At 45.0% G+C, this 27,114-nt stretch overlaps 1 protein-coding gene across 1 annotated transcript in view; it reads right to left on the bottom strand.

Annotated features, from left to right (window-relative positions):
• LOC138265291 (cytochrome P450 2J2-like) overlaps window positions 1–27,114 on the bottom strand; it is a 159,472-nt gene that overhangs the window by 24,121 nt on the left and 108,237 nt on the right. Inside the window, exon 7 of the mRNA XM_069212896.1 lies at window positions 16,694–16,881. Coding sequence (XP_069068997.1) covers window positions 16,694–16,881 — 188 coding nt within the window. The remainder of the gene's footprint in view (window positions 1–16,693; window positions 16,882–27,114) is intronic.

Genomic DNA, 27,114 nt, shown 5'->3' on the forward strand with positions numbered 1-27,114 from the left:
AGGGGTACCTGATGGGCCACGGGGTAAACGTCTCCAGCAACCTTGTGTGCCTTTGGCAATGTTATTGTTACTAGTGTGTCTCTGTGGAGATGTCCTCGTGCTTCTGTGCATCAACAACGCACCACCGGAATCGGCGGTAAACGCAGTGGGGTCGTTTTGTAAAGCTGTCCGTCATCCTGGTAAAAAGCGGGAATTCCTTTACCTACATTCGAGGGTGGACGGGGCGTGGCTCAGCGGGCGGAGCTTACAGGTGCTTCATAAAGGGAGAACCTTCTACTCTGTGCCTCCAGGAGAGGAAGATAGAACCCGCATGTCACAGTCAGATACAGATTACGCTCTAGTAACTCATCAGTTCACCTCCAGGAAGGATTCTGGATCTTTTTTTGCTATGGGATCTCTGAGCGCACAGCCTTGCTTTATCTTTGCCAAGCCCGAGAGTTAGGGTGGCTTGTCCTTTCCAGAAGCTGAGCTTCAACTGGGGCACCTGCTACGTTTATATTGGTAAGTGTTTCCTGTTGAGGTTTAGTTTCTGTAAAAAATGAGCATCGTGACCGAACCAACCGGAAGTATTTTCTACGAGTATGTCAGTAAGCGTTACCTAGCATGTTTTATACGCCCCGTTTATATTGTTCACTAGGGGTACCTGACGGGCCACGGGGTAAACGTCTCCAGCAACCTTGTGTGCCTTTGGCAATGTTATTGTTACTAGTGTGTCTTTGTGGAGATGTCCTCGTGCTTCTGTGCATCAACAACGCACCACCGGAATCGGCGGTAAACGCAGTGGGGTCGTTTTGGAAAGCTGTCCGTCATCCTGGTAAAAAGCGGGAATTCCTTTACCTACATTCGAGGGTGGACAGGGCGTGGCTCAGCGGGCGGAGCTTACAGGTGCTTCATAAAGGGAGACCTTCTACTCTGTGTCTCCAGGAGAGGAAGATAGAACCCGCGCGTCACAGTCAGATACAGATTACGCTCTAGTACATCATCAGTTCACCTCTAGGAAGGATTCTGGATCTTTTTTTGCTATGGGATCTCTGAGCGCACAGCCTTGCTTTATCTTTGCCAAGCCCGAGAGTTAGGGTGGCTTGTCCTTTCCAGAAGCTGAGCTTCAACTGGGGCACCTGCTACGTTTATATTGGTAAGTGTTTCCTGTTGAGGTTTAGTTTCTGTAAACATGAGCATCGTGACCGAACCAACCGGAGTATTTTCTACGAGTATGTCAGTAAGCGTTACCTAGCATGTTTTATACGCCCCGTTTATATTGTACACTAGGGGTACCTGACGGGCCACGGGGTAAACGTCTCCAGCAACCTTGTGTGCCTTTGGCAATGTTATTGTTACTAGTGTGTCTCTGTGGAGATGTCCTCGTGCTTCTGTGCATCAACAACGCACCACCGGAATCGGCGGTAAACGCAGTGGGGTCATTTTGGAAAGCTGTCCATCATCCTGGTAAAAGGCGGGAATTCCTTTACCTACTTCGAGGGTGGACGGGGCGTGGCTCAGCGGGCGGAGCTTACAGGTGCTTCATAAAGGGAGAACCTTCTACTCTGTGTCTCCCGGAGAGGGAGATAGAACCTGCGCGTCACAGTCAGATACAGATTGCGCTCTAGTACATCATCAGTTCACCTCCAGGAAGGATTCTAGATCTTTTTCTGCTATGGGATCTCTGGGCGCACAGCCTTGCTTTAGTTTCCAAAGAAACTATAAATCAATAGAAATATACATATAATCTGAAAAAATAATTATCCCCATAGGCATATGCAGTTCATAGTTGTTTGAAAAAGGTGGTTATGAAGGAAAGAGCCAACTCTTGAGTAGTTTTCTGAAAACAAGAAAGTTATCTGTGGCTCTTATAGTTGGGGGTAATGAATTCCATAGTTTGGCTGCTTGGATGGAGAAGGATGTACCACCTACAGTCTTTTTCTTGTATGGTGGTGTTCTAAGGCGGGGTGCCAGTCTTGAGCGGAGGGTTCTTTGTTGGATGTATTTGGTAATTTTCTTTCTGATGAAAAGCGGTCCTGTTCCATGTATAGCTTTGTGGGTGATACAAAGCAGCTTGAAAGTGCATCTTCTGGCAACGGGTAGCCAGTGTAGTGCTCTCAAGGCAGGGGAGATGTGGGCTTGCGGCTTTATATGTAGTAGTAGCCTGGCTGCGGAATTCTGGATACGTTGTATTTTTTTCATAACAGATAGAGATGATCCATGGTAGAGGCTATTGGCATAATCCAGTTTGGATAATACAAGTGAGATAGTAGCTTGCACCTTGTGTGGAAATCCGAGGTGAGGGAAAATGCGTCGTAAAGTCTTTAAGGTGATGAAGCTTGTGCGTGCTAATTTGTCTACTTGGGCATTCAAAGTTAGTTTGGAATCCATGGTGATTCCTAGGTTTTTCACTTCCTTGGATAATTGAGGAGGTGGTCCGAGATCGTCAGGCCAGCCGCACAGAGGGTCATAATGTTTCCAGTCACCACATGTGAGTATTTCAGTTTTGGAGGTATTTAGTTTGAGATGGCTCCAGGTCATCCACTGATCAACGGCTCTGAGGCAACTGAAGATTTGAGAGTTTTCAATGTTTTTGGGGTCTTCTAATTGAAGTAGTATTTGTGTGTCATCTGCATAGTTGTAGCATGTGAGATGGAAATCATTGATCAGTTCTGGTAAAGATATCATGTAGATGTTAAAAAGCAAAGGTGAGATGATTGACCCTTGGGGGACCCCTGTTTTTGTGAGGTAGGGTTCGGATGAGAAGGGGGGTGAGTGGATGATATTTGTTCTTTTTTGGAGATAGGAAGTAATGCAGTCGAGCGCAATCCCTTGTATGCCGGCTTCGTGGAGTCTTTGAGTTAGGGTGTCATGGTCAACTGTATCAAAGGCAGCTGAGAGGTCCAAGAGAAGTAGTGCAGCAACTCCATTTCGGTCAACTGTGTTTTTAAGATCGTCCCAGATTGCCATGAGTGCAGATTCAGTGCTTCTTCCTGGGCGGAATCCAGTTTGGAAGTCTGAAAGTATAGAGTTGTCTTCAATGAATTGTGACATCTGGGCGAATGCTGCTCTTTCTATCAATTTGCCCAGGAAAGGTCCATTTGTGATAGGTCTGTAGTTGTTTGGGTCTTGCGGGTCTAGATTTGTTTTCTTTAATAATGGTCGTATGTATGCCTTTTTCAGGTCTGTAGGAAAAGTTCCTGAAGTTAAAGAGTTGTTGATGATTCTTCTTACAGGTGTGGCAGCGGAAGTAGATAGCAGGATGTTCTTGAAGATCTGTGGTGGGCAAGGGTCAGAAGGGCAACCAGAAGGTCTGCTTGCTTTGACCAAATCCATAAATTCATCCTGGGATATTTGTTTGAAGGACTGTAGAGGTTGGGATGGTTTATTCTTAAAGGGTATTTTAGTAAAGGGGTTGGTGCTGATGGTTTTCTTCTGTTTTAAATAGGAGTCCAGTGTGTCTGCCTTGGTTGTGTAGTGAGTTGCCAATTTGTTTGTGAAATCTTGAGTGGTGGGATGACTTCCTTCCATGCATGTGGGTTTTCGAAATTCATTGAGAATTTTGTAAAATTCCTTGGTTGTAGATTGAGCATTTAGAATTCTGTCTGAGTAGTATCTTTTTTTAGCTTTTTTGATTGATGATTTGTATATCCTGTTAAGTTTGTGTAGCTGCAGTTTGTCTTGACTGTTGTTTGTTTTGAGCCAGGTCCGCTGCAACTTTCTGATTTGTTTTTTAATCTTTTTAAGTTCTGTGTTTCTCCAAGGTGTTGGTTTTCTTTTGTCATGTTTAGTTTTTCTGAGTGGTATTAGGACATCAAAAGCTTCCTGTAGCCACTCATAAAGTTTAGGTACAGAATTGATTGTATCTAGATCTGTCTTTGCTGTTAGTTGTGTTTCTAAGTGATCCAAATTGAGTTTTCTCCATGGTCGATAGGTGTATGTATGTAGGTGGTTGTGGGGTGTGTTGATTTGTGGAGTTGTCTGTCGGAAAGTTATCAGATGGTGGTCTGACCAGGTGGTTGGTGTGATGCTATGAATAGTAACAAGTTCAGGCTTAGCAAAAATGACATCTAGGATGTGACCAGCGATGTGTGTGGGATTGTGTACAATCTGATGTAGATTCAATGCGAGTAGGCCAGTGGTGATAGCTTTTGGATGGGCATATTGGGTTTGTCAAACCAAATGTTTAGATCCCCAAGAATGCATAGATTGGAGTATAGTGTAATAAGGTTTGAGACTATGTCAAGAAAGGCATCTGGGAAAGTGGAGTTGTTAGGTGGAGGTCTGTAAAGGAGGAGAAAGTTACAGGTGGAAGTTGGAGTAGGGTGGCATCTGGTAAGGAGGGCTTCACAACCTTGTATGGAGATGTTGTCTGTTTTACTGAGGTTTATTGCCTGTTTGAATATAATAGCTAGTCCACCTCCTCTCTTGCCTATACGGTTTTGTGTGATGGTTTGATAGCCTGGAGGAAGGGCTTCGTGCAATACTGGTGCCATGTCATCTCCCAACCAGGTTTCCGTAATGAATAGTTAGTCAGGTTGTGTGTCTGTGAGCAGGTCGTAGATGTGGTGCTTGTTTTTTGAGAGTGATCGAGCATTTATGAGCTGGCAGTTTAGATAGGGTGTGTTAGTTGTAGTGTTGTTTTGTTTAGTAGAAGGGTAAGTAGTATAATGTGAGCTTGAAGCAGGAGTGTTGCTAGTTGTGTTGACTGTTTGAGGCTCACAATAGTCTTGCTTTTCAACATAGTGTTCCTCTTCCAGCAGGTTAAGGAGGCATTTTGTTGGGTCTGTGTGTGTGGGTGGTGAACTTGGTGGCTGAGAGAGCCATGAGGAGTGTAGTGTTTTTTGTAGGGTAGTTTTATTATGAAACAAACAAGGGGATGCGAGGTTGCTATGGGTGGCATGTTTTTTATTATGTTTGCGTTTGTTTAGTGTGGAAGGAGTATGGGTTAGGGGTGGGGGGGAGCATGTGGATCATGATGTAAGGTTCTAAATTGTGCAATGGAGGAGAGGCGACTGAATGAAGGTTGCTGGGATGGGGTGCTTGTGGTAGGTGTTTGTGAAGAGTGGGGGGGTAGGGGTGGAGATAGGGTGGAATTTGTATCCTGTGTGTAGTCTTGGGGGTGAGAGTGGGTATGATGAAGAGTGTAATGTAAGTTTGTGTTGCTTTGATGTGCTGATGTTTGTGGTTGGTATTGTTTTTGTGGAATAATGAGAGGGGTTATTGGTGTAGTTGTTTTTGGTGAGGGACTTGTATGTGAGTTAGTGCTGTTAAGTGGAATTTGAGTGTTAGATGGGGTGTTGATGTGTTTTGGAGATGAATGTATGAGGTGTATATGAGGTGATGGATGTGTGTCAGGGAGATAAGTATTAGTTGAGATTACTGGAAGAGGTAATATGTGTGGTGGAGTGAAATGTGGGAATTGTATGGTTGTGTGTAATTGGTGAGCAGAGGGGAAGAGTGTGTGTAGATGATGTGTTTGAAGGCAGGGTTTGGGCATTGTTATGAGTTCAGGCGGTCTGTGTGAAGCGAACAGCGGATAGTGTTTTTGGTTAGTATGTGTAGAGAGTGTGTATCTGGGAGACTGAAACTGAGAGAGTTGTATGTTGTAGTTTTGTATTGTGTGGGCGGTGGCAGGTAGTGTTAGTGGGAGGGGATAGAGTAGTGTTTGCTGTGAGTATGAAGGTGTTTGACTGTAATAGTTATGGGGTGTATGTGTATATGTGTTGTAAGTAGGGTATTGTGTTGGGTGGTGGGGCAATGCATTATGTCTGTATTCAGTTTGTGATGCATGAATTTGATATCTTTGCGGATAATGTGTTTGCATGTTGAGGGATGTGTTGGGGCAGAAACCATTCCTGGTGGAATGGGAATTGGGCAGCATTTCTGGCCCTAGTCCCTAGTCCCTACCTGTCCCGAACAGACCCAAACAGACAGCTGCCCTTGTCCTCTCCGCCCTTTGCCTCGACGCCCGGGCTGAGACGCCCTGAATCCTAGCCTTTTATAGCCCTACTGGCCAATAAGAAGCTGGTCCTAACCCTAGCCAATCCGATTTTTTTAAACCCTAATTTAGCCAATTAGTGGGAGACCCAGCCCTAATCGCCAGTCACAGCCCTATTTCCTGACCCCCAATCACAGCCCCAGCCCTAGAAACCAACGGCCAATCAGAATCCCAGCCCTATCCACCAATCACAGCCCTAGAACCAACAGCCAATCAGAATCCCAGCCCTATCCACCAATCACAGCCCTAGAACCAACAGCCAATCAGAAATCCCAGCCCTATCCACCAATCACAGCCCTAGAAACCAACAGCCAATCAGAAATCCCAGCCCTATCCACCAATCACAGCCCTAGAACCAACAGCCAATCAGAATCCCAGCCCTATCCACCAATCACAGCCCTAGAACCAACAGCCAATCAGAATCCCAGCCCTATCCACCAATCACAGCCCTAGAACCAACAGCCAATCAGAATCCCAGCCCTATCCACCAATCACAGCCCTAGAACCAACAGCCAATCAGAATCCCAGCCCTATCCACCAAATCACAGCCCTAGAACCAAACAGCCAATCAGAATCCCAGCCTTATCCACCAATCATAAATGCATCCCTGGAGCTAGCAACCAATGAAACACCATCTCCCAAAAGAACCTATCATAACAGCATGTGCAACAACCACGAGGAACCTATATAAGGAGCAAGTTAACCAAAGTCCAGTCCCTGGGGCCTGGGGGAGGCTCCTGGTGCTCTATTCAGTATCTCCTTGGATACAGACAGGCTGAATCCACACTTTCAAGCTAGCAGAGTCTACTTTTCAGGTAAGGGGGAGATTGTTTAAGAGACAAACACTGCAATAGTTCTGGGCGCACACTCTAAAAATCGGGCTTTTTAAGGCAAAAAAGACAGGGGGGCAGACAGCTTTTAAGCACAATTTAAATCACACAAACAGATTAAAAAACAGTCTCCTAAAACCACACTCTGAAAGGTCTATGTAGTCTTTTTACTAAGAATAGGGGTGAAAAAAAAGGGGGCGGGGGGGGGGGGAGCCACTAAACTAGCAAGGGAAATTCACACAGTCACAGCAAAAAAACGATTTTGAAACAAACACCACTTTAAAAGAGGCCAAGCTGCCTGAAAAACACAGAGAGTCCACAGTAAAACAAACACTGTTTGAACAATTAATACTATTTGACTAGAAAATATCTTTGGGCTCCTTACCTAGGTCTCTTTGCAATCCTTGAACACTGGGCTGTGTCAGGACACAGGAGAGAATGCACAGAGGAACACAAAATGGAGGTGCCTGTCTTTGGCCTTCCCTCCACAAACTTAAGGAGCCAGAGCAGGTGGGGGGGGGGGGGGGGGGGGTCTCAGGTGCAGCAGAGACTCAGGGAGCCAATCAGCTAAGTCCAGTCCCTGGGGCCTGGGGGAGGCTCCTGGTGCTCTATTCAGTATCTCCTTGGATACAGACAGGCTGAATCCACACTTTCAAGCTAGCAGAGTCTACTTTTCAGGTAAGGGGGAGATTGTTTAAGAGACAAACACTGCAATAGTTCTGGGCGCACACTCTAAAAATCGGGCTTTTTAAGGCAAAAAAGACAGGGGGGCAGACAGCTTTTAAGCACAATTTAAATCACACAAACAGATTAAAAAACAGTCTCCTAAAACCACACTCTGAAAGGTCTATGTAGTCTTTTTACTAAGAATAGGGGTGAAAAAAAAGGGGGCGGGGGGGGGGGAGCCACTAAACTAGCAAGGGAAATTCACACAGTCACAGCAAAAAAACGATTTTGAAACAAACACCACTTTAAAAGAGGCCAAGCTGCCTGAAAAACACAGAGAGTCCACAGTAAAACAAACACTGTTTGAACAATTAATACTATTTGACTAGAAAATATCTTTGGGCTCCTTACCTAGGTCTCTTTGCAATCCTTGAACACTGGGCTGTGTCAGGACACAGGAGAGAATGCACAGAGGAACACAAAATGGAGGTGCCTGTCTTTGGCCTTCCCTCCACAAACTTAAGGAGCCAGAGCAGGTGGGGGGGGGGGGGGGGGGGGCGGGTCTCAGGTGCAGCAGAGACTCAGGGAGCCAATCAGCTAAGTCCAGTCCCTGGGGCCTGGGGGAGGCTCCTGGTGCTCTATTCAGTATCTCCTTGGATACAGACAGGCTGAATCCACACTTTCAAGCTAGCAGAGTCTACTTTTCAGGTAAGGGGGAGATTGTTTAAGAGACAAACACTGCAATAGTTCTGGGCGCACACTCTAAAAATCGGGCTTTTTAAGGCAAAAAAGACAGGGGGGCAGACAGCTTTTAAGCACAATTTAAATCACACAAACAGATTAAAAAACAGTCTCCTAAAACCACACTCTGAAAGGTCTATGTAGTCTTTTTACTAAGAATAGGGGTGAAAAAAAAGGGGGCGGGGGGGGGGAGCCACTAAACTAGCAAGGGAAATTCACACAGTCACAGCAAAAAAACGATTTTGAAACAAACACCACTTTAAAAGAGGCCAAGCTGCCGGAAAAACACAGAGAGTCCACAGTAAAACAAACACTGTTTGAACAATTAATACTATTTGACTAGAAAATATCTTTGGGCTCCTTACCTAGGTCTCTTTGCAATCCTTGAACACTGGGCTGTGTCAGGACACAGGAGAGAATGCACAGAGGAACACAAAAAGGAGGTGCCTGTCTTTGGCCTTCCCTCCACAAACTTAAGGAGCCAGAGCAGGTGGGGGGGGGGGCGGGTCTCAGGTGCAGCAGAGACTCAGGGAGCCAATCAGCTAAGTCCAGTCCCTGGGGCCTGGGGGAGGCTCCTGGTGCTCTATTCAGTATCTCCTTGGATACAGACAGGCTGAATCCACACTTTCAAGCTAGCAGAGTCTACTTTTCAGGTAAGGGGGAGATTGTTTAAGAGACAAACACTGCAATAGTTCTGGGCGCACACTCTAAAAATCGGGCTTTTTAAGGCAAAAAAGACAGGGGGGCAGACAGCTTTTAAGCACAATTTAAATCACACAAACAGATTAAAAAACAGTCTCCTAAAACCACACTCTGAAAGGTCTATGTAGTCTTTTTACTAAGAATAGGGGTGAAAAAAAGGGGGCAGGGGGGGGGGGGGGGGAGCCACTAAACTAGCAAGGGAAATTCACACAGTCACAGCAAAAAAACGATTTTGAAACAAACACCACTTTAAAAGAGGCCAAGCTGCCTGAAAAACACAGAGAGTCCACAGTAAAACAAACACTGTTTGAACAATTAATACTATTTGACTAGAAAATATCTTTGGGCTCCTTACCTAGGTCTCTTTGCAATCCTTGAACACTGGGCTGTGTCAGGACACAGGAGAGAATGCACAGAGGAACACAAAATGGAGGTGCCTGTCTTTGGCCTTCCCTCCACAAACTTAAGGAGCCAGAGCAGGTGGGGGGGGGGGGCGGGTCTCAGGTGCAGCAGAGACTCAGGGAGCCAATCAGCTAAGTCCAGTCCCTGGGGCCTGGGGGAGGCTCCTGGTGCTCTATTCAGTATCTCCTTGTATGCTTTGTTAGTTTGGAAATGCTAGTTTTTATGCCATATTGCTTTTTCTAACAATAAAAAAAAATGAGTTTTTTTACTTTTCCATAACACAACAAACTCAGGGCCTGATTTAAGGCCCCTTAGAGCCCCCCTAACACTACCATGTGCGCACTGTATTTAATATATGGTGCACCATGGCGATAGTTAGGGGAACTAGTGTCAAAAAATGTTACACTAGTTCGGAGCTTTGCAGGACTAGCATAAAAAATGTTGATGCTAACCCTGCAAAGCCCATTGAAAACAATGCTGTGCTTCCTTGTAATGCCTGCTCTGAGCAGGCATTAAAAGTGCCGAAAAAATGACGCCAAGAAATCTTCTGGATTTCTTTGTGCCATTTTTTGGCCTCCCTAACAGGGAAACACCCCCTTGGCATACATTATGCCTGAAGCAGGCATAATGTAGCACAAAGGGTTACAAAGTGGTGCAATGCATGCATAGTGCCACTTTGTAAATTTGGCACAGCGATTTTAGCCTCGTTGGGCAACATTAGCATAAACAAAATGACCCTAATGTGGCCCAAGGAAGCGCAAGGGGCTCTTAAATCAGTCACTCATAATTTTTTTGAAGACCATCATCATGTCCCACGTACAGCTAGCAAAGTTAATCTAATCCTTTACAGTATCATTCGAAAAATTATGTGCACTTTTTATTGCTTGTTTCCATGTCTGTGATATTGACTCTTTATGCAAGTGACAAGTTTAAGGAGTAATTGAGAAGTCAGAGAGAGGATTACAGGAACTGTTCACATTGATATGTGATAATTTAATACTATAGCGCCCCCCCACCACCCCCTGAAATCTTGTCAAATTTCTTGAGGAAACTCAGATCCCTGTAGATTGCTTTCTCCGGGGTCATACATCAATCTGTTCCCCTCTCCTAGTCTTGTATTGTGGAAAGTAATGGCCCTCCACATTTTTGAGCAACGTTCCATTTAGTCACTGTATATCCTAAGTTTATAACCAGTTTCCTATGTTTGGTGGCTTCAACGCATTCCATATCCCCAATGTTATAAGTGGGACCTTTGGTTAAAAAATGTCGTCTGTGGTTTCCCCCAATCTGTGGGCCACAATTTGCCAGTACGATTGAAGTATGGCCTATTCCCACAAGATATGGAATTATGTACCTCACTTTCCATGGGCATTCCTCGGTCTCGGCCTTACCAGGTCTACACAGATACTGGAGTATATATTATGCAGGACTTTCAGTTGCATTAGTCTGTATGTGGCTTTTATGGTCACTTTGCGTCGAAACCTCTCTGCCTACCCCCAGTCGTTGTCTTGTATGGTCCTCAAGTCAAATTTACATTTCTGCCTCAATTTGGTAAGTGCCCTCTGGGTACAGGTCATACCTGTGCTATTTTTTAGAGATATGGCCGTAGTGGTGATTTTCTTGTCCAATAGTCACCTCAACGGGGAGTCCTCTTGTGTCCCTTCATCTGCCAGGTTCATAGCATAAGGCATGTTGTAACTGCATTTATGTGTATGTTTAGGATGAGGTCATTTCATACTGTGATTGAAGATGTTCAAATGGGACAGTCCCATTTGCATCCCATGACTGTTCTAACCTGTTAAATCCCACTTTCTGAATCCTGCCAATATAGCCACTTTCCTCATTTTTGTTCCCATCCATAAAGGTGTTCTGGGGGTCAGTCTTTTCTCCCATCCCATCCCATCTCGTTGGTCAGTCTAGGTCGTGTCTCGAGCATAGTATCTGTTGCAGAAGGCAGAAGACTCTCTGGACCTAACTCACAAAGGGACTCTGCAGTTGCAGCAGAGGCCCCACAGTAATAGCAGGGGTCTGGCACTTGTGTTGGGACCTCCACAATGGGAAACAGAGGTCCCACCACCAGTGCATGAACCCCAGCTCAACTGCGGGGCCTCTGTCACAACTGCAAAGGCTCTTTGTGAATCAGGTCCTCTGTCTTCACCCCATGAAAGGTGTGCAGGTATCCTTTTTTGCCCAATTTGAGTCTATCTGATCGGAATGAGTGTTCCTCCAATAGGTAATAAGCCCATCTGCTAACCGTGCAAACTTGCACTGTTCCATATTAATTATGGACATTCTGTAGAGTGATTCCCTCTTTGTATGTTGAGTGCTGGAGGTTGGGCAAGTAATGTCTAGTGCAGGCCTCCCTCCCAAAGCAAAGTCCAGAGCAGACTTTTCTTAAAAAAAGCGTTCCAGAAGCCCATTTGGAGTATTTTGTAGTACGTAAGTAAACCTGGGTAGCACTATTATTTTAAAGATCACCGCCCATCCCAATAGTCAGAGCTGAAAATTAGCCAGTGCATTACATGTGTTTCTAAAGTAGTCAGAAGGGGATGTAAATTATCATCATAATGTTGTTTGTCGTTGCTAGTGATCCAGAATCTGAGGTACTTAACATTTTGAGTTTCCACACTTAGGGGTGAGGGCAGCCTTGTCCCAGGTAGCCAATCCCCCACTGGGAAAAACAATGACTTTTTACAGTTAATGCTAAGTCCAGAGAATGTTGGTACATGTTGAATATCTGTTGTAGCCTAGTCAGTGATTCCTCCGGGTTAGCTAGGCAGTGGAGTATATTGTCGACATAGAGAGAAATGTACTCCTCCCAACCCAGATCCCATGTCCACCCTCTGAGTTGTGCATCAACCAGTGTACGTTCGGCCAGTGATTCAATGGCTAAAGTGAACAGCAAAGGGGATACAGGACGTCACTGATGTGTACCTCTTTCAATAAAAAATGTCTGTGACCGAGTGCCTTTGACTCTCACTGTTGCCAGGGTTGCTGTATATAAGAGTCACACCTATGTAATGTATCTCGGCCTCAGTCTCATTTTTTCCAGGATGTCGAAGAGGAAAGGCCACTCGAGTGAGTCAAAAGCCTTGGTTTCATTTAGAGATGCCACAGCTATCGGTTCGCATACTCCCACGACTAAGGTCATATTATTATATAGGCATGTGCCATATTGCTTTTTGAGGTGGTTGTTTGCTTCACATTTCAACTCCGTGAGGAAATGGGGTTTATTTTATGGTGAGGTTGTATGAACTAAGGGGCATATTTATACTTTTCGTGCAAAACTGCACTAACACAGTTTTGCACCAAAAAGTTTAGCACCGGCTTGCGCCATTCCTGAGGACCAGTCGGGCGCCATATTTAAGGAATGGCGCAAGCCAGTGCAAAGGGTGGGCTAGTTGGGTGGGGCTGGCGGTAAGGGAGAAGGAGGTTTTGCACCACAAAAATGACGTTTGGTTGGTTAGAGTTAAAAAAGATGACTCTAACCAGCCTAGCATCATTTTTTTACGCAAAACCGTCCATGACACATGACTCCTGCCTTAGAAATGACTGAATTTACCATGCTGTGACTAATATCCAATAAGCTAGCAGTACCCCCCCCCCCGCCGAATCATTTCTTCCTTCAATGTGTGGAGTCAGCTATCCTAGGATGCAATATTCTTCCACTCCCAAGACAGCAGAACCCACCTCTCTGTTCAAAAATGGCAATCTGTCTACCAGAGTAAAAGAGCAGCCTCTAGTGTGTGTTCACCATTTCCCCTTTAAAGGCAGCTTCCCCTTTAAGGCTTGCTATAGGAGGCTGGCCTGGTTTGTAGGGGCTACCAAAGGTGCTTACCCCTAATACCAGGCCCAGTTATCCCTTATTAGTGAAATGTAGTCAGTGTCTAGAAGGCAGGTTCTCTATTGGAAGTGTGGCTGGGCAGCCAAGGCCTAACTAGAAGACATGCAAAGTTCATGCAATACACTGTAGTCACACAGTACTCACACACCTGAAAGAAAACACTCAGTGTTACAAAAATAAAGGTACTTTATTTTGGTGACACAAATGCCAAAAATACCTTAGAGACTATACTCCCTTAGGAGGTAAGCAATATACACAGAATATACACTAGAATGCAGAAATAGCTTTAAAAACAGTTACAAAAGAGAGCAAATGGTGAAAATCACAATAGTTAGAAATGGGCCTAGGGGGAACAGGAACCATATAGTAAAATAGTGGAATACGAAAGTCGGTTTCCCACCTAGGTAAGTGTAGTGTATAGAGGGGCGCTGGGAGTATTAGAAAACACCAAAGGTAAGTAATAGAGCCCACCCCAGAGCCCAGGAAAGCAGGAGTAAATCGCCATAATTTTGCTAGAACATACAAGAACAAAGTTATAGAAGATTTTGCATAAACCAGAAGAGACTGCAAGTCTCCAATGATGGATTCATGGACCGGAAGACCTGTGAAAGAAGGGGAGCAAGTCCAAGGAGCACTGAAGAGTCCAGGGAGAACAGGAGCCCCTGCTAACCCGGATGAAGGTGCAAAAGGAGAACCACCGGTGAAGAACAACTGTCAGTACTGCACCCAAGAAGATGGATGCGGGTTCCTGGGTGGTGCAGATGATGTCCTACGCCGGATGAATGATTATAGTCTGGTTTGCCTTGCTGGATTCCACCAACAAGCCTTGGCACATGCAAAGCTCGCGGTTAGAAGAAAATGGCGCTGCCCGGACCAGGAGGGACCTGGTGGCCTCTACCAAGAGAGAGGGAGACAGAGGGGGATCTCAGAAAGCCCTTAGAAGACCAGGCAGTGCACACAGGAGTCCCACAGCATGGGGACAAAGGAGGTGCAAAAGGAGGCCCATGCAGCATTACACAAAGGGATCCCTCGCTGCCGGAGAACCACATAGGAAGCTGTGCGTAACAGGATTGAGTGCTGGGGGCCAGAGCTGCACGGTGCATAAAGAACTTTGTGGAAGGATGCCAACAAGCCTTGTCAACGGCAAAACATGAGGTGCATGGGGGTACTGTCTTGGGTAAGGAGGCAAGCTCTTACCTCCATCAAAGTTAGACAGTTGGACGTCAGGACCGTCGGGACCACTTCAGTCTACCACCCGTGATGCTGGATCCACACACTTCTTCAGGAGAGGGGACCCAAGCCACCGGTCATCGCTGCAGAGAGATGCCTGCTGAAGCAGGGAAGTGACTCCTTCACTTCAAGGGAGATTCCTTTGTTCTTCTGGTGCAGGCTGAGACAAGCAGTCCTCAGAGGATTCACAAACTGGAAACAGTTACAATTGCTGGCAGGAGCTGACATTGCAATGTTGCAGAAGTCATCTTTGCTTCTTTGTTGCAGTTTGTAGAGGTCCTGGAGAGTCCAGATGCAGTTATGTCAGTAAGAAGGTGAAGTAAAGGATGGAGAGGATTCCTGCTGGAGTCTTGCAATCCGAATCTGATGAACCACCTTTCAGTGAAGGTCTCTGATGTCCCTGGCTGGCACTGGCCACTCAAAGGCTCCCAGAGTGCCCCACCACTTTGGAATCCAAGATGGCAAAAACCAGGGGCACTCTGGAGGAGCTCTGGGCACCGCCCCTGGGGTGGTAATGGACAGGGTAGTGGTCACTCCCCTTTCCTTTGTCCAGTTTTGTGCCAGAGCAGGGACTGTGGGTCCCTGAACCGGTGTAGACTAGATTATGCAAGGATGGCATCATCTGTGCCCTTCAAAGCATTTCCAGAGGCTCTGGGAGGCTACCCCTCCCGTGCCTGTAACAGCTATTTCCAAGGGGAGAGGGTGTAACATCCATTTCCCAAAGGATATCCTTTGTTAAGCCTTCCTGGGCTTGAGCTGCTCAGGCAGCAGAAGGGCAGAATCTTGTCTGTGAGGTGGCAGCAGCTGGTGCTGCCTGGAAAACCTCAGAAGGCTGTAAAGGCAGTACTGGGGTCCTCTAAGGAGCCCCAGAGTTCAGGGAATCATACATCCAATGCTTGCAAAAGCCTTGGGGTATGATTCCAACATGCTTGATACCACATTCGGAGTTACCATTGTAAAGCTATACATAGGTAGTGACCTATGCACAGTGAACGCGTAAAATTGAGTCCTTCAGGGTTGGAAGGCTTAGTATATGGTTGACTTAAAAGTGACCTGGTGCAATGTAAATGGCAGTGAAAGGGTACATGCACCATTTCACACAGGCTGCAATGGCAATCCCGTAGAAGCCTTTGCATGGTCTCCCTATGGGTGGCAAAAGAAATGCTGCAGCTCATAGGGATCCCCTGGAACCCCACTGCCCTGGGTACCTAAGTAGCATATACTAGGGACTTATAAGGGGTGACCAGTATGGCATTTTGTGGGTTAAATACTGTATTGCCAGTATGCAGTGACAAACTCAAGAGGAGAGGGAGCATAAGCACTGGGGTCCTAATTAGCAGGATCCCAGTTACACAGTCAAACACAGTGACATCAAGCAGAAATTGGGGGTAACATGCCAAAAAGAGGGTACTTTCCTACACTTGCCTTTTGGGCTCACATTCTGTGAGGCCTCTGGCCAGGGAGAGGTTTCACCTCTTCGAATGGCAGGCCTCTATTGTGTCCTTCCCTGGAAGTCATTCACACTTCTCCCCTGGAGAACAGAAGCCTGTCTTGTGGCCAACACCCGCTAAAGGTCACTGGAAACTTGGGCAACAGAGTGGCAACATTCTAAAGTTGATTTTCACTCCAAATGCTACATTGAATTCAACTTGAGCATAAAGTCAGGTTTAATGTAACAATTCTTTGATGCCTTAAAGTACCAACTTTAGTAGTCCCATTAGGAAGTTAGTCCAGCTGAGTTGTCAGTGTGTAACAGTGTAGTTGCTAATGCTGCTACAAGCCTTTCCATGGTGAAAATGACAATTCAGGGTTTTTACATGTCCTACCCTTTAATATACAATACTCTGTATGCAGGGCTCGATAGGCCTATCTTAAAGCTGACATACTTAAAAAAAAGGGAGGACTTGACTTCGTCATAAGTTTACTTGGCAAGGTCGTGCCAGCAGTTTAAAACTGCTCCTCCAGTTTGCAGTGGCAGGCTGGGAGACAGGTTCTACTTTGTCACTCTCAGGGTGGCACAATAAGCGCACCAGTCCATGAGGTACACTTTAAGTTACAGGTCCCGGGTACCCTTGGTACCATATATTTGAGATATATAAGTAAATTAACTAATGCTAATTGGGTATAAGTCAATCAAACAAACCCTTTTGAGGGGCAGAGCACAGGCTCTGAGGTCGGTTAGCAGGCCTCAGTGCACTCTGAGTCGAAAAATCAGCATTTGTAGTCCAAAACTGGGGGGAGAACATCCAAAAAGAGGTATTTCACTACACAATCCCATCCCTTTTCACAGCACTGTACCTTCTCAATGTTGTACCCTTGCAGAGAGGTCTCCTTGATGACCTGCCTAAAAAGGCCAAATGTTGCGATATTGCTGTGGCGTTGGATCTCGTGTATAACAGCATTGGTGTATGGAAGCCTTTTCCGATCCTCATACTGGATGATCTCAGACTTTTCCAGGACAGTGTCCAGCTCCTTCTGCACTTTCTCTAGAAAAACAAATTTAGAGTTTTTTTGGTGAAATATGCAAGATTTTCGAATGGCTCCTATGCAAACACGGCTTACATGCACCGGTGCCTAACCAACAGTAACCTAGAAAGTAAGACCAAACTTGTATGCGTGTCCCACATACACCCAAGCCCATCCGAGCCCATCTGCACCTGGGTCGCCCCTCACGCCAGTCCCTCTGCCGGTCAAGCTTCCCAGATCCGTAGTGAGGTGAGTTACACGAGAGATGAGCTCCTGGTTTACAACAGGGCTCATTTCAAGGGATATGAGACCAAGGGATGCGCTAAATGGCACCTTGCGGTCAACGGTGTTACACCAATTAGCTTCTGCTCAGAATGCAGGGAACAATTATGGGAGGATGATCCTAAGATACTAGATACTGGAGGCACTATATCGTAGGATGGGTCTGACCCCAGGTTGGGAACAAAGAGGGTTAGTAGTACCTTAGTCAATGCCAGATCCCTAGTTAAACATACCATGGAATTTGCTTTGTTTATGGGGTCCTACAATCTCACTTTTGTATTTTTTACTGAGACCTAGGCTGACCCCTCAGATGGTCCTGACTTAGTCAATGCCATCCCTGAAGGTTACACGATTAATAGAGTGGACCAATCCAATAAGAAAGGGGGAAGACTTGCAGTTATATACAGGAGAGTTATTCCTGCCATCTTTGAACCGGTACATTCAGCAATGTGCGAGACCATGACTTTTTCACTGGAATTATTTAACAGCCCCTCCCGGCCCAAAGCAGATGTTTGCCCAGAATATAAGTGATGTATTGGAGGCATACATAGTTCATAGCAACTGCACAATTTTGGGAGACTTTAATTTCCATCTTCAGGCAGAAACAGACACCAACACCAGGACATTAATTCAAAAGCAACCTGAGCCTCTCCCTGAAAGTGGGAGAACCCACTCACCTAGCAGGACATATCCTAGATGGGATCTTTACACACAAAAACGCCGTAACAAACATAAATGTTGTGCCACTTACATGGTCAGAGCATAAAGCCGTCCTCTTTGACATTCTTGGAGAACAATCTGGCCTGGTGCCTAAAAGGACACATACCACACTCTCCATGCGAACATGGCACAAAATCCAACCAGAAGAGTTTAAACTCACCTTAAAAGTAACATCACAACCCTGTAATGATGATATTGATAAATCTACATCAGACTACTCAAACAGGTTGAATAAGGACATCAATTAATTGGCCACTTTAGGAATAGTTAAATCACATACAGGTAAACCCTCTGCATCTTGGTACTCAGAAGAGCTTAGGAAGTTAAAACAAAATTGCAGAAGGCAGGAGAGAATCTGGAGAAAGTATTATAACGAATAAGAAAAAAACAAAATACAAGAAGTATGTAGCTGACTACAATCGATGATCATAAGGACTAAAACTCTATTTTGTATGCACAAGATTCAATCTGCTAAAAACTCTACTCAAGAACTATATCAAACTGTTATCAACTTGTCCACAATCCAGTCCAACAAAGATTCAGGCAAATCTCAAGACTTCTGTAACACGCTAGCTGATTTCTTTCAGAATAAGGTGAAAGAAGTCTATAATACATTTGACAAAACCATCCTGCTTCCATCGTTTAGCAACATAGCTACCGGTAATGGCTCAAAGGAGAATTCCTTTGTAGAGGTCATTCCACCAACAAAAGAGGAAGTACTGGGATTAATCCAATCCAATCCACGAAGTCATGATTTCGCTAGGACCCTTGTCAACTGAAGGTGGCAAAATTGGCTCCAGAAATGATTGCTGTAAAACTTAAAGAATTATTCTCTCTTATTTTCAAGAAGTGCTCCTTTCCAGCCAGATGGAAATGGATTAAACCCAGATCTGTGACTCGGGGTGAATGTTTGATTGGTTCCTCATTCAGTCCATCATTTGTGCTTGTTTGCTTTTGTCGTCCTAGGTGCACTGGGTATGCCCAGACGTGGGTCCCGGGCTTACTATGCCACTGGATTCAAGCTAGCCTGGCTGATAAAGGGTGATACCCTTAAACCTGTCCCTGGATGCTTGTTTCCGGTCTGGGGAGTACCTGACCTTGGCAGTTCGGGCTGGACTGTTCCCATGGGGAACAGGGTGAAAACTGATTTGCATATGGCTGGGTCCAAACTGGGGTGGCATGGTGAGCAAAATAATTGATGGATTAAACCCAGATCTGTGACTGGGGGTGAATGTTTGATTGGTTCTGCATTCCATCCATCATTTGTGTTTGTATACTATGATAGACCAAACAATGATGACAGTATAAAACAAAATAATATTGGATAGAATAAAAATCTATATATTAAACAAAGTTTACATGTCTGTAGGGAGTAAGGAACATGCTTCCTCCAGCACACTATTGTCAGGTTTAATATAAAATAAGGCTTGGTCTCTTTACATCATTTTCAAATGATGGGTCTAGCATCAAGGGCTCTTGTAAAGAATTAATGTCCTTATTCCTGGGTTAAAGAAACACCAGCCATCCATTTTGGTTAACGGAAATGTAGTAGAGACATGTAATCTCTGAATGAAGACCTCAATTTGTTTTTGCTATACTAAAGTATATTAATCAAAGCAGCTCCAAGACATGCTCCGGTACAAAAGAAAGGCATTTTAACTCAATCTAACTTTGACTGGTGAAGCAGTTTTTGAAGATAGGGTCTATTCTTTACAGTCCAGTCATATACCTGACATTCAGATCCTGAGCTACCTGAGTTTTATTTATGTTTTTCTTGGGTGCTCTAAAATAGAACCTATTCAGATAATCTTCACAAGTCTCTTCCACTGCTGTCCTGAAAGGACCCAGTGTCAAACTTATAACCTTTTCTTGAGATGAGAGAAAAAAAGTAAATATTGCTCGCACGATTCCTCACTTTGGCAATACATTTAAAGGCTGATAAACAAAGCTAATGTTCTAATCCAGAATCTTAATATGGGTCCTTTTTGGAATGGGGTCCCTAATTGTCCTTGTCTACCAAATGATACAAAATCCACATTTCTGATGTTCACCTGTGGTCAGCACCAAAACATCCCTTTTCTTAGGTTGTTTTAATTAGGCCTGATCAAATATTTATTTGAGCTGTGACATCTCATGAATTTCACAAATATCATACTATCTGAATTTAACTAAATTTCAATAGATTTAGCAAAAGTTTTGCCTGTGAGAGACTGTTTTAATCCAAAAATGTGTTAGCGAAAAAATGTTCTCCTTGGATCAGTCTTTTTGTCAAGTGACTTCTAACACATGGCATGGTATATTATTCAATTTCCACATGAGATACAGGCAAGTGAAATTCAAGAAATTTTACGGACTTTGAAATAAGTTTGAAGTAATTTTGCAAAAGAATACTTGGCATGTTTTAGAGCACTATTGGACATAATACTGGAAATTACCGTCTTGTGGAAGCAAGAGTCCTCAGTTCTGAATTCTGAGGATAAGATGTTAGAAACATTATGACTAGGAGATGGAGAGCAGCGTTCTTTTTGGAACTTAACAATATTTTACAGTGGTGTCAAATAGAAGGTGCGCTAACTTTACAGTGACAATCAGATCAGGGATTGACACAAGACCCTCCTTTTAAGGCTAGCCACCCCTCCATGGAATATTCTATTATATTTATTTGTTGAGGGCAGATATGGTAACCTTCTTGATGTTGAAGAGATTAAAAAAACAACTATAAAAAAACAACAACCATAGGGCGTACACTAAAAATAAAATCATCTTCAAGCAAAATAAAACTCCATTATGCGATTCAGATGGATTTGAGCATCATTTAGCCACAACAATAAAGTAAGATTTGCCATTGTGTGAGGCAAGATGGTTTAATATTTTTACTAGAAGTCTTAACCCTTACTCCTAAAACAGATGCATGAAATAGCAATGAGGTGGTAGTTTTCAGGCTGACCTAGGTTTAAAATGGGATGCATTCAAGCGAGGAACTGTGATGGACTTTTTTTTAATAAGTGTAGCAACATTCAGTGATATTCTGTAAACTGTCAGCAATGACTGCAGTGAATGAGTCCATCTTGGTAATACAAATGTTTGTCTATTTGCTATGTTAAAAAAAAATCCATATCATATTTTATGGGAGGGAACTCATAGATAGGAGGGTTTTGACTTTTCTAGAAGAGAAGAAACACTTGTTTTCAGACACTGCATAAGTAAATCTATTATGAATTTCAGATTAGAACCAGGTCCTTGCTCTGTTACAAACGATATGTGAATACATGAAGAGGCAACTGATCTACAAGGACTGAGGGAGTTACTGATTGTCTATCATGTGCCACATAAGCCACTGTGCGTGGGAGTCTCTCATTCCTGTCGGCTCAGCATAGGACTGCCCATCATAATTAGACATCTTCATCATGTTGGTGGTCACTGATGGCATCGGGCCACTTCATCAAAGTTGCAATGCCGACCAGTACTTCCTTTGTATAAAAAATCCTCTGGGGGTTATTTCTTCAAAGGAAACAAAACTAATTGCTTAGACTGATTGGGAGTACTCTCCCTGCACCTGGAGGCTATTGATAATTTTTCCTGCCTGGGCCAACCATGCCTCAGAAGGGGAAATTATACACCAGAATGTCCACCCTGGGCTTTTCAATGCATTGCCCGGTGGCCCTTTGGTAGATGCCCTGCCAGGTGATCAAGATCTGACAGCAGAGCACGCAAGCTGATGTCGCATAAGCCGGAAGCTACCAGTTACCCTACCTTAATATGAAATGGAGAAAACATGGGTTTCCTGGTGCAGGAAAGTTGGAAGCATATGAGTAAATGGAACCCCCACTAATAGATTGGGATTATGATACCACTAAGAGTAAGGTAGTGGTAGTGCTTGAGACAGAAGACAATTGTCCTCCCATTTATCTTTTATTTGATTACTCTAGTCTTCCAAACTCTGGTGTAAAGTTCTGATAGTCAACCTATCATGGGGGACCATGAAAATACAGAAAAACGTTGGCAATACAAGAGAGGCGCTTTAGCTTTGTGGAACCCCAGCTAAGCAGAAACAACAGAATTGTTCTGAAATTATGAGAATGCTTTTTGAAGCTTTTATCAACTAATAGTCAAGGTAAGAGTAGATACTATGTTTCTGCTTTCTCGAAAGAGCTCACAACTCGTTTCCATTTGGTTACACTTTACCATTGTAGGAAAGTACCCTAAACAAAACAAACTGGTAGTTGCTTGTCATTGTTTGTTTTGTTTTTCATTTGCGTTCATGACGCTTTCAAGTATTATACAGTGGGACTGCCCGTTGTACAAAACTTGTTCTCCTTTCCTTTTGAGCCTCTCACCCCGTCACCTTGTCTTTCCTTCCCCTTCTACCCCCACTACATGGCAAGAAAAGTCCAGTTAGGAAGTGGCAATGCTAATAGCTCTTATTAGAGCAAATGCAAGACCAATTGCATTGCAAATGCTTGTTAAATTTGCTCGAAAATTAGGCCAAAAACCTATTCATGAACTAGTCTCACTGTACAATGCTAAATGTCTCTTACTGGGAACATATAGAGTGGGTGTTTGGGGTTACACTGATGCAGTGAAAATAAATTCCCTGCAAAACTATTAGCTGTTCCAACGAGTAGGCAATCTTTATAACCCATACAGAAACTGTTTTTCTTACATTGATGACGCAATAAAAATTGCACTCTCTTATTGTGGTTAAAGATGTGGCACTGGATTCTGTCCAGTGGCTTATATATTAAAAAAAAAACATTCACAGAACTTGGTGTACAAAATGTGTTCGATTGCCCAAATGAAGTCAATGATGAATCAGGTGCTAGTGTATAATTTCTTTTTTACGACCACAGAGAACCTGCAAGAATGATTAAGACCCTAGACATGGGTATGTCAACATATAGAGATTATGACCACTGATAGGACTACACCATACGTACAGTGGATTTGTATTGCTGTGCATAGGTTCTATTTAATAAGTTTTAGACTATCCACAGTACATTTTCTGGCAGCTTTCCCACAGCAGGGTAATTGGTTTTCTAAAATCCTGAAGGTTTCTTCTCAGTGTTTATTTAATACTGGTATTTGTATCAGTACACCTTGCATACCTAAAATAAAACCAGAATCAGAAGGACCGCCCATGCTGGATTTCCAGTGCTTAAATTGTAGCCTGTGTTCTAGAATAAAGTATTTGATTCAGCTTTTAATGAGGACTGACTGGGAAAAGCGAGCTTTCCTCAGCTCACTCAAAGCCAAAAATCTTAATGTCAACCAAGCATCTCATTGGCCGTAATTTTAAGATTCCTCACTTTTTGTTTGTTTCACCAGTCATACATGTAAATTCCCTAATATTTTTTAAGGAAAGGAGGCCGAGCTTCATTATTTTATTACCTGGGCTATCGTTTCGGGTGTGCTGCAGGCTGCAAGGATGGAATATATTCCTGCATCCCAGACGAGCAGAGAAAGGAGGGGAAATCAGGGCTCTGAAGAAGAGCGGGAGGATGAAGCAGGCATCCACTGCCAAGTATGTGTTCCTCACCCTACAGTGCGCAGATCTCTGTGCGCACCGCCCGATAGGTCTTCATGGAATTACACCCATCGCTAAAATAGTAACTTAATATGTATGTGTGCACCAGTGCTTAATTCAATAGCCGGTGTTCCCGTTGGGGGACACCAGCACTTCTATTTGGGGACAGCACTTATTTTTCTGTGTCAGATATTTACAGAGTGCAAGAGAAGGAAAAATGCGCAGATCAGAAAGACGGAGGAAGAAAAGGACTGCGAGAACATCACAACACAAAGCAGGAACTTGCAGAGCAATGAAAGGGGGCAAGGAGAGTCGGATAGTGGAGTAAAGACTACCTCCTCTGGCATTGAGCCTCCTGATAATTAATTGCACTGGTTTCTGCTTTGGAGGGACCCGGGCAGAGTGACAGGCACAGCCAGTCTCCCCCGGGGGAATTTCATGTATCGGTGAGGCCAGGGCAGGAGACAGACAGGGATAGGGGAAGGGGCCGGAGCTAGGGTTAGCTATTTAAGGAGTCAGGAAGGGCATGGACAGCCTCTTCCTGACTCCTTGTACCACTGGGAGAGGGGATTTAGAGAAGCAAGAAGGTATGGGAAGTGATGGAGGGTAGGGCCATCAATGATGTGGTCAGTGAAGCCCTGCACACCTTGGGTGCAATTGGGCTTGTGGACCTACTCAGGCCTGGTGTATTGGACCAGGTCTGGGAGGAGTGTGCCGCCTGATGCGCACAGCGTCGGTCGGTGTAGTGACTGCAATCTCGGCGTGTTGACCTTCATGGGGGAGACCTAGTACCAGTAAGGAAGAGGCGGGGAGTGCACGCTGCCTGCAGAGGGTAAAGTGAAAGTGCTGGGGAAGAGATACAGTCTTCTGTTATTGGGGGTGTGCTCGGCATATGGGGGCCTACAGAAGGCTTAGATGCAGAGGTGGGGGTGGGGCCAGACAGCAGGGCCAGCAGGAGGGTTGAGGAAGCATAGAGCAGCCGTGCAAAGGTTTGTATGGCAATAAGAGGCAGGGTGCCCCCTTAGATGTGAGTGCTAGGCATGTGGTAGAGGTGTTGGGACATGCAGAGGCAAATGAAACAGGCAAATTGAGTAAGAGAAAGAAAAGAGGAGATTCTCAACAGAGATATTGTGATGAGGCTGGGGTGGAGACCATGGATTCAGCACTGGTGTCAAGTGCAGGGGGTGAAAACCTGCAGAGGCAGGTGGGGCTGGTGTCAGAGAGATAGCAGTGGCAAGAAGTTGATTTGGAGGCAAAAATTTGCAAACAACAACCACTGTTGCATGATGCTGAAGAAAGGTGGGAACATTTCTGCACAGACAAAGAGACAGAGCTAGACCAAGGACAGATGGTGCAGAAGGTAAGAGCGCGTCATGGGACTGGGGGCTCAGTCAGAAAGGGCCAGAGGGGGGCATTGGCAATGGGTGCCTGATGGAGACCTGAAGGTGTCAGGGACTGCAGGAGCTGGTGTGGCTCTTGTTGCTGGTGGTGCAAGTGGCCGGACAGGTTGGTGCAGCCTGGATGGGGAAGGACCGTTGAAGTAATCAGGAGTGACTGGCAGCCAGTTGGCGATGCCAACGGGGCACATGACAACCCCAGGATATTGGCCTGAAGAGGTGGGGGGTCTGCGGTGCCCCCGTTCCATGGGCTGTTTCACAGTGTACCCACATGGAGCACTTCAGTACGGTTGGGCGGGAGATGCATGGAAGATGGAAGGACGAAAGTGTGAACTAAGATGAGTATGATGAGGGAGTAGGATAGGATGAGTTGGTGTTGGATTACGAGGAAGGCAGCGATGACTGGGAGGAAGGTGAAGTGCAAGATGATTAGGAAATTGGAGAGTGAATTATGCAGAAGACTGATAGAGAGGCGGGAACGAGGATTACAGTTGGAAAGCAGTCTGAGCCGGGTGGCAGACGTTAAGGATAGATGGGACAGTGGCAGATTGCCTTCAGGTAATAAACAATAGTGGACAGTATGGGAAAAAAGGACCCCCGACAGGGAGGCCGCATTGCAACTCATGGGTTATCAGGGCCATAGAGGTCATAGGTGGGTAGATAATTTAAGATAAGCGAAGGCAGCAATGGAAGTAGTGGCAGCAAAACTGAGGAAAGAAATAGAAGAAGGCAGTATTGTGAGCCCCTTCCATGCCTTCCCATGGATGACTTGATTATTTTCCCAGTAGTGATGATGCCTCAAAAACATAGGGGAAATTCAACATAGGGGAAATTCAGAATGATACACCACTTGTTGTGGCTGGAGGGCGCGTCAGTTAATGATTTAATTGCCGCAGAGGACACAAAGGTGGTGTATGAATCAATGGATGATGTAGTACGCTTGGTGAGACAGTGTGACAGGCAGCCGGAACTAGCAAAGGGCGATATAAAATTGGAGTTTGGTATATTATCATTACATCCAGATGACTTTCCATTGTTCGGCATGCAACTTGGAGGTGCCATATTTGTGGACAGAATTTTGAAAATGGGGTGTGCCATATCATGTGCATTGTTTGTGGCCTTCAAAACCTTCTTACAGTGGGTGTTTACGAAAAGGACCGGGCATTGTGAAGTTTCACACTACCTGGATGATTTTCAGTTTGAAAGAAGGAAGGAGTTGGGAGGTGTCACAGGGCCCTGAGAGAATTTGAGTGCTTGGCGGAAGAAATGGGAGTTCCCTTAGCCCTAGAACAGACGGAGGGCCCAAGTATGGTGTTGACATTATTTGGCATTGAGTTGGACTCCAATTTGAGGCTGACAAGGTTGCCCCGTGAGATGGCACAGGAGATTCAACAGTTCTTGAACTAAGTGACTGGGGAAAGGAGGTTGGAGCTGAGACAGATGCAGACGATGTTGGGGTTTCTGAACTTTGCATGCAGGGTGATGTGGGATAGAAGGACTTTTTGCAGGAGGTTGGGCATGGCTATGTCAGGAGTGGTGTTACCTCACCTGTATCAGGAGAACCTTTATGGAGGACTTCAATGGAGTGTTGATGTTGTTACTGGAGGAGAACACAATTTGGCAGGTGCAGATTTTCTCTGATGCAGCAGGTGCACATGGCTTGGGCCTGTTTTGCGATGGGAGGTGGTGTGCTGAGCAAAAGCCAGCAGACTGGTTGCAGCAAGGGAGAAGCAATGCCTTCTTGGAATTTGTCCTGCTATTGCTGGCCTTGGCTATGCGGGGGTCAGAGTTTGGAAACAGGATGGTGATATTCAGTGTTGACAACATGACATTTGTGGAATTGGTGAACTGACAGAAAGCACAGTATCTTAGAGTGCTGCAGTTGTTGAGATACTTCACATCGACCTGCTTGCAAATGAATATTGTTTTCAAGGCAAAACATGAGCCAAGGGTGAATAATGAAATAGCAGATTCGTTATCTCATTCACGGTGACAACAATTCCGCAACCTGGCACTGGGAGCGGAGGACACCGGGACGCCAATACTAGCAAGCTTTTAGGCATGGGGGAGAGAGAGTGATGGGACTGGTGGAAAGGTCTTTAGCAGAATATACTAGGATAAGCTATTGGCTGGCCTAGAACGAGTTTGAAAAATTTTAAGGAAACCCACAGAGGCCAGGAATACAGGAGCAAAGGGACAGAGAAGGGAAAGTGGTATGTTTTGTTTTGTTTTTAATTGACAATGGTCTATTGCCCACTACCATAGAGGGCAAGTTGCTGGTATTTTGTTTTATGGGACGTTGTAGTGGGTGTTTGACCTCACAAGGGATG

The sequence above is a fragment of the Pleurodeles waltl genome, chromosome 11, assembly GCF_031143425.1.
Source record: "Pleurodeles waltl isolate 20211129_DDA chromosome 11, aPleWal1.hap1.20221129, whole genome shotgun sequence".
In the NCBI taxonomy this organism is placed as follows: Eukaryota; Metazoa; Chordata; class Amphibia; order Caudata; family Salamandridae; genus Pleurodeles; species Pleurodeles waltl.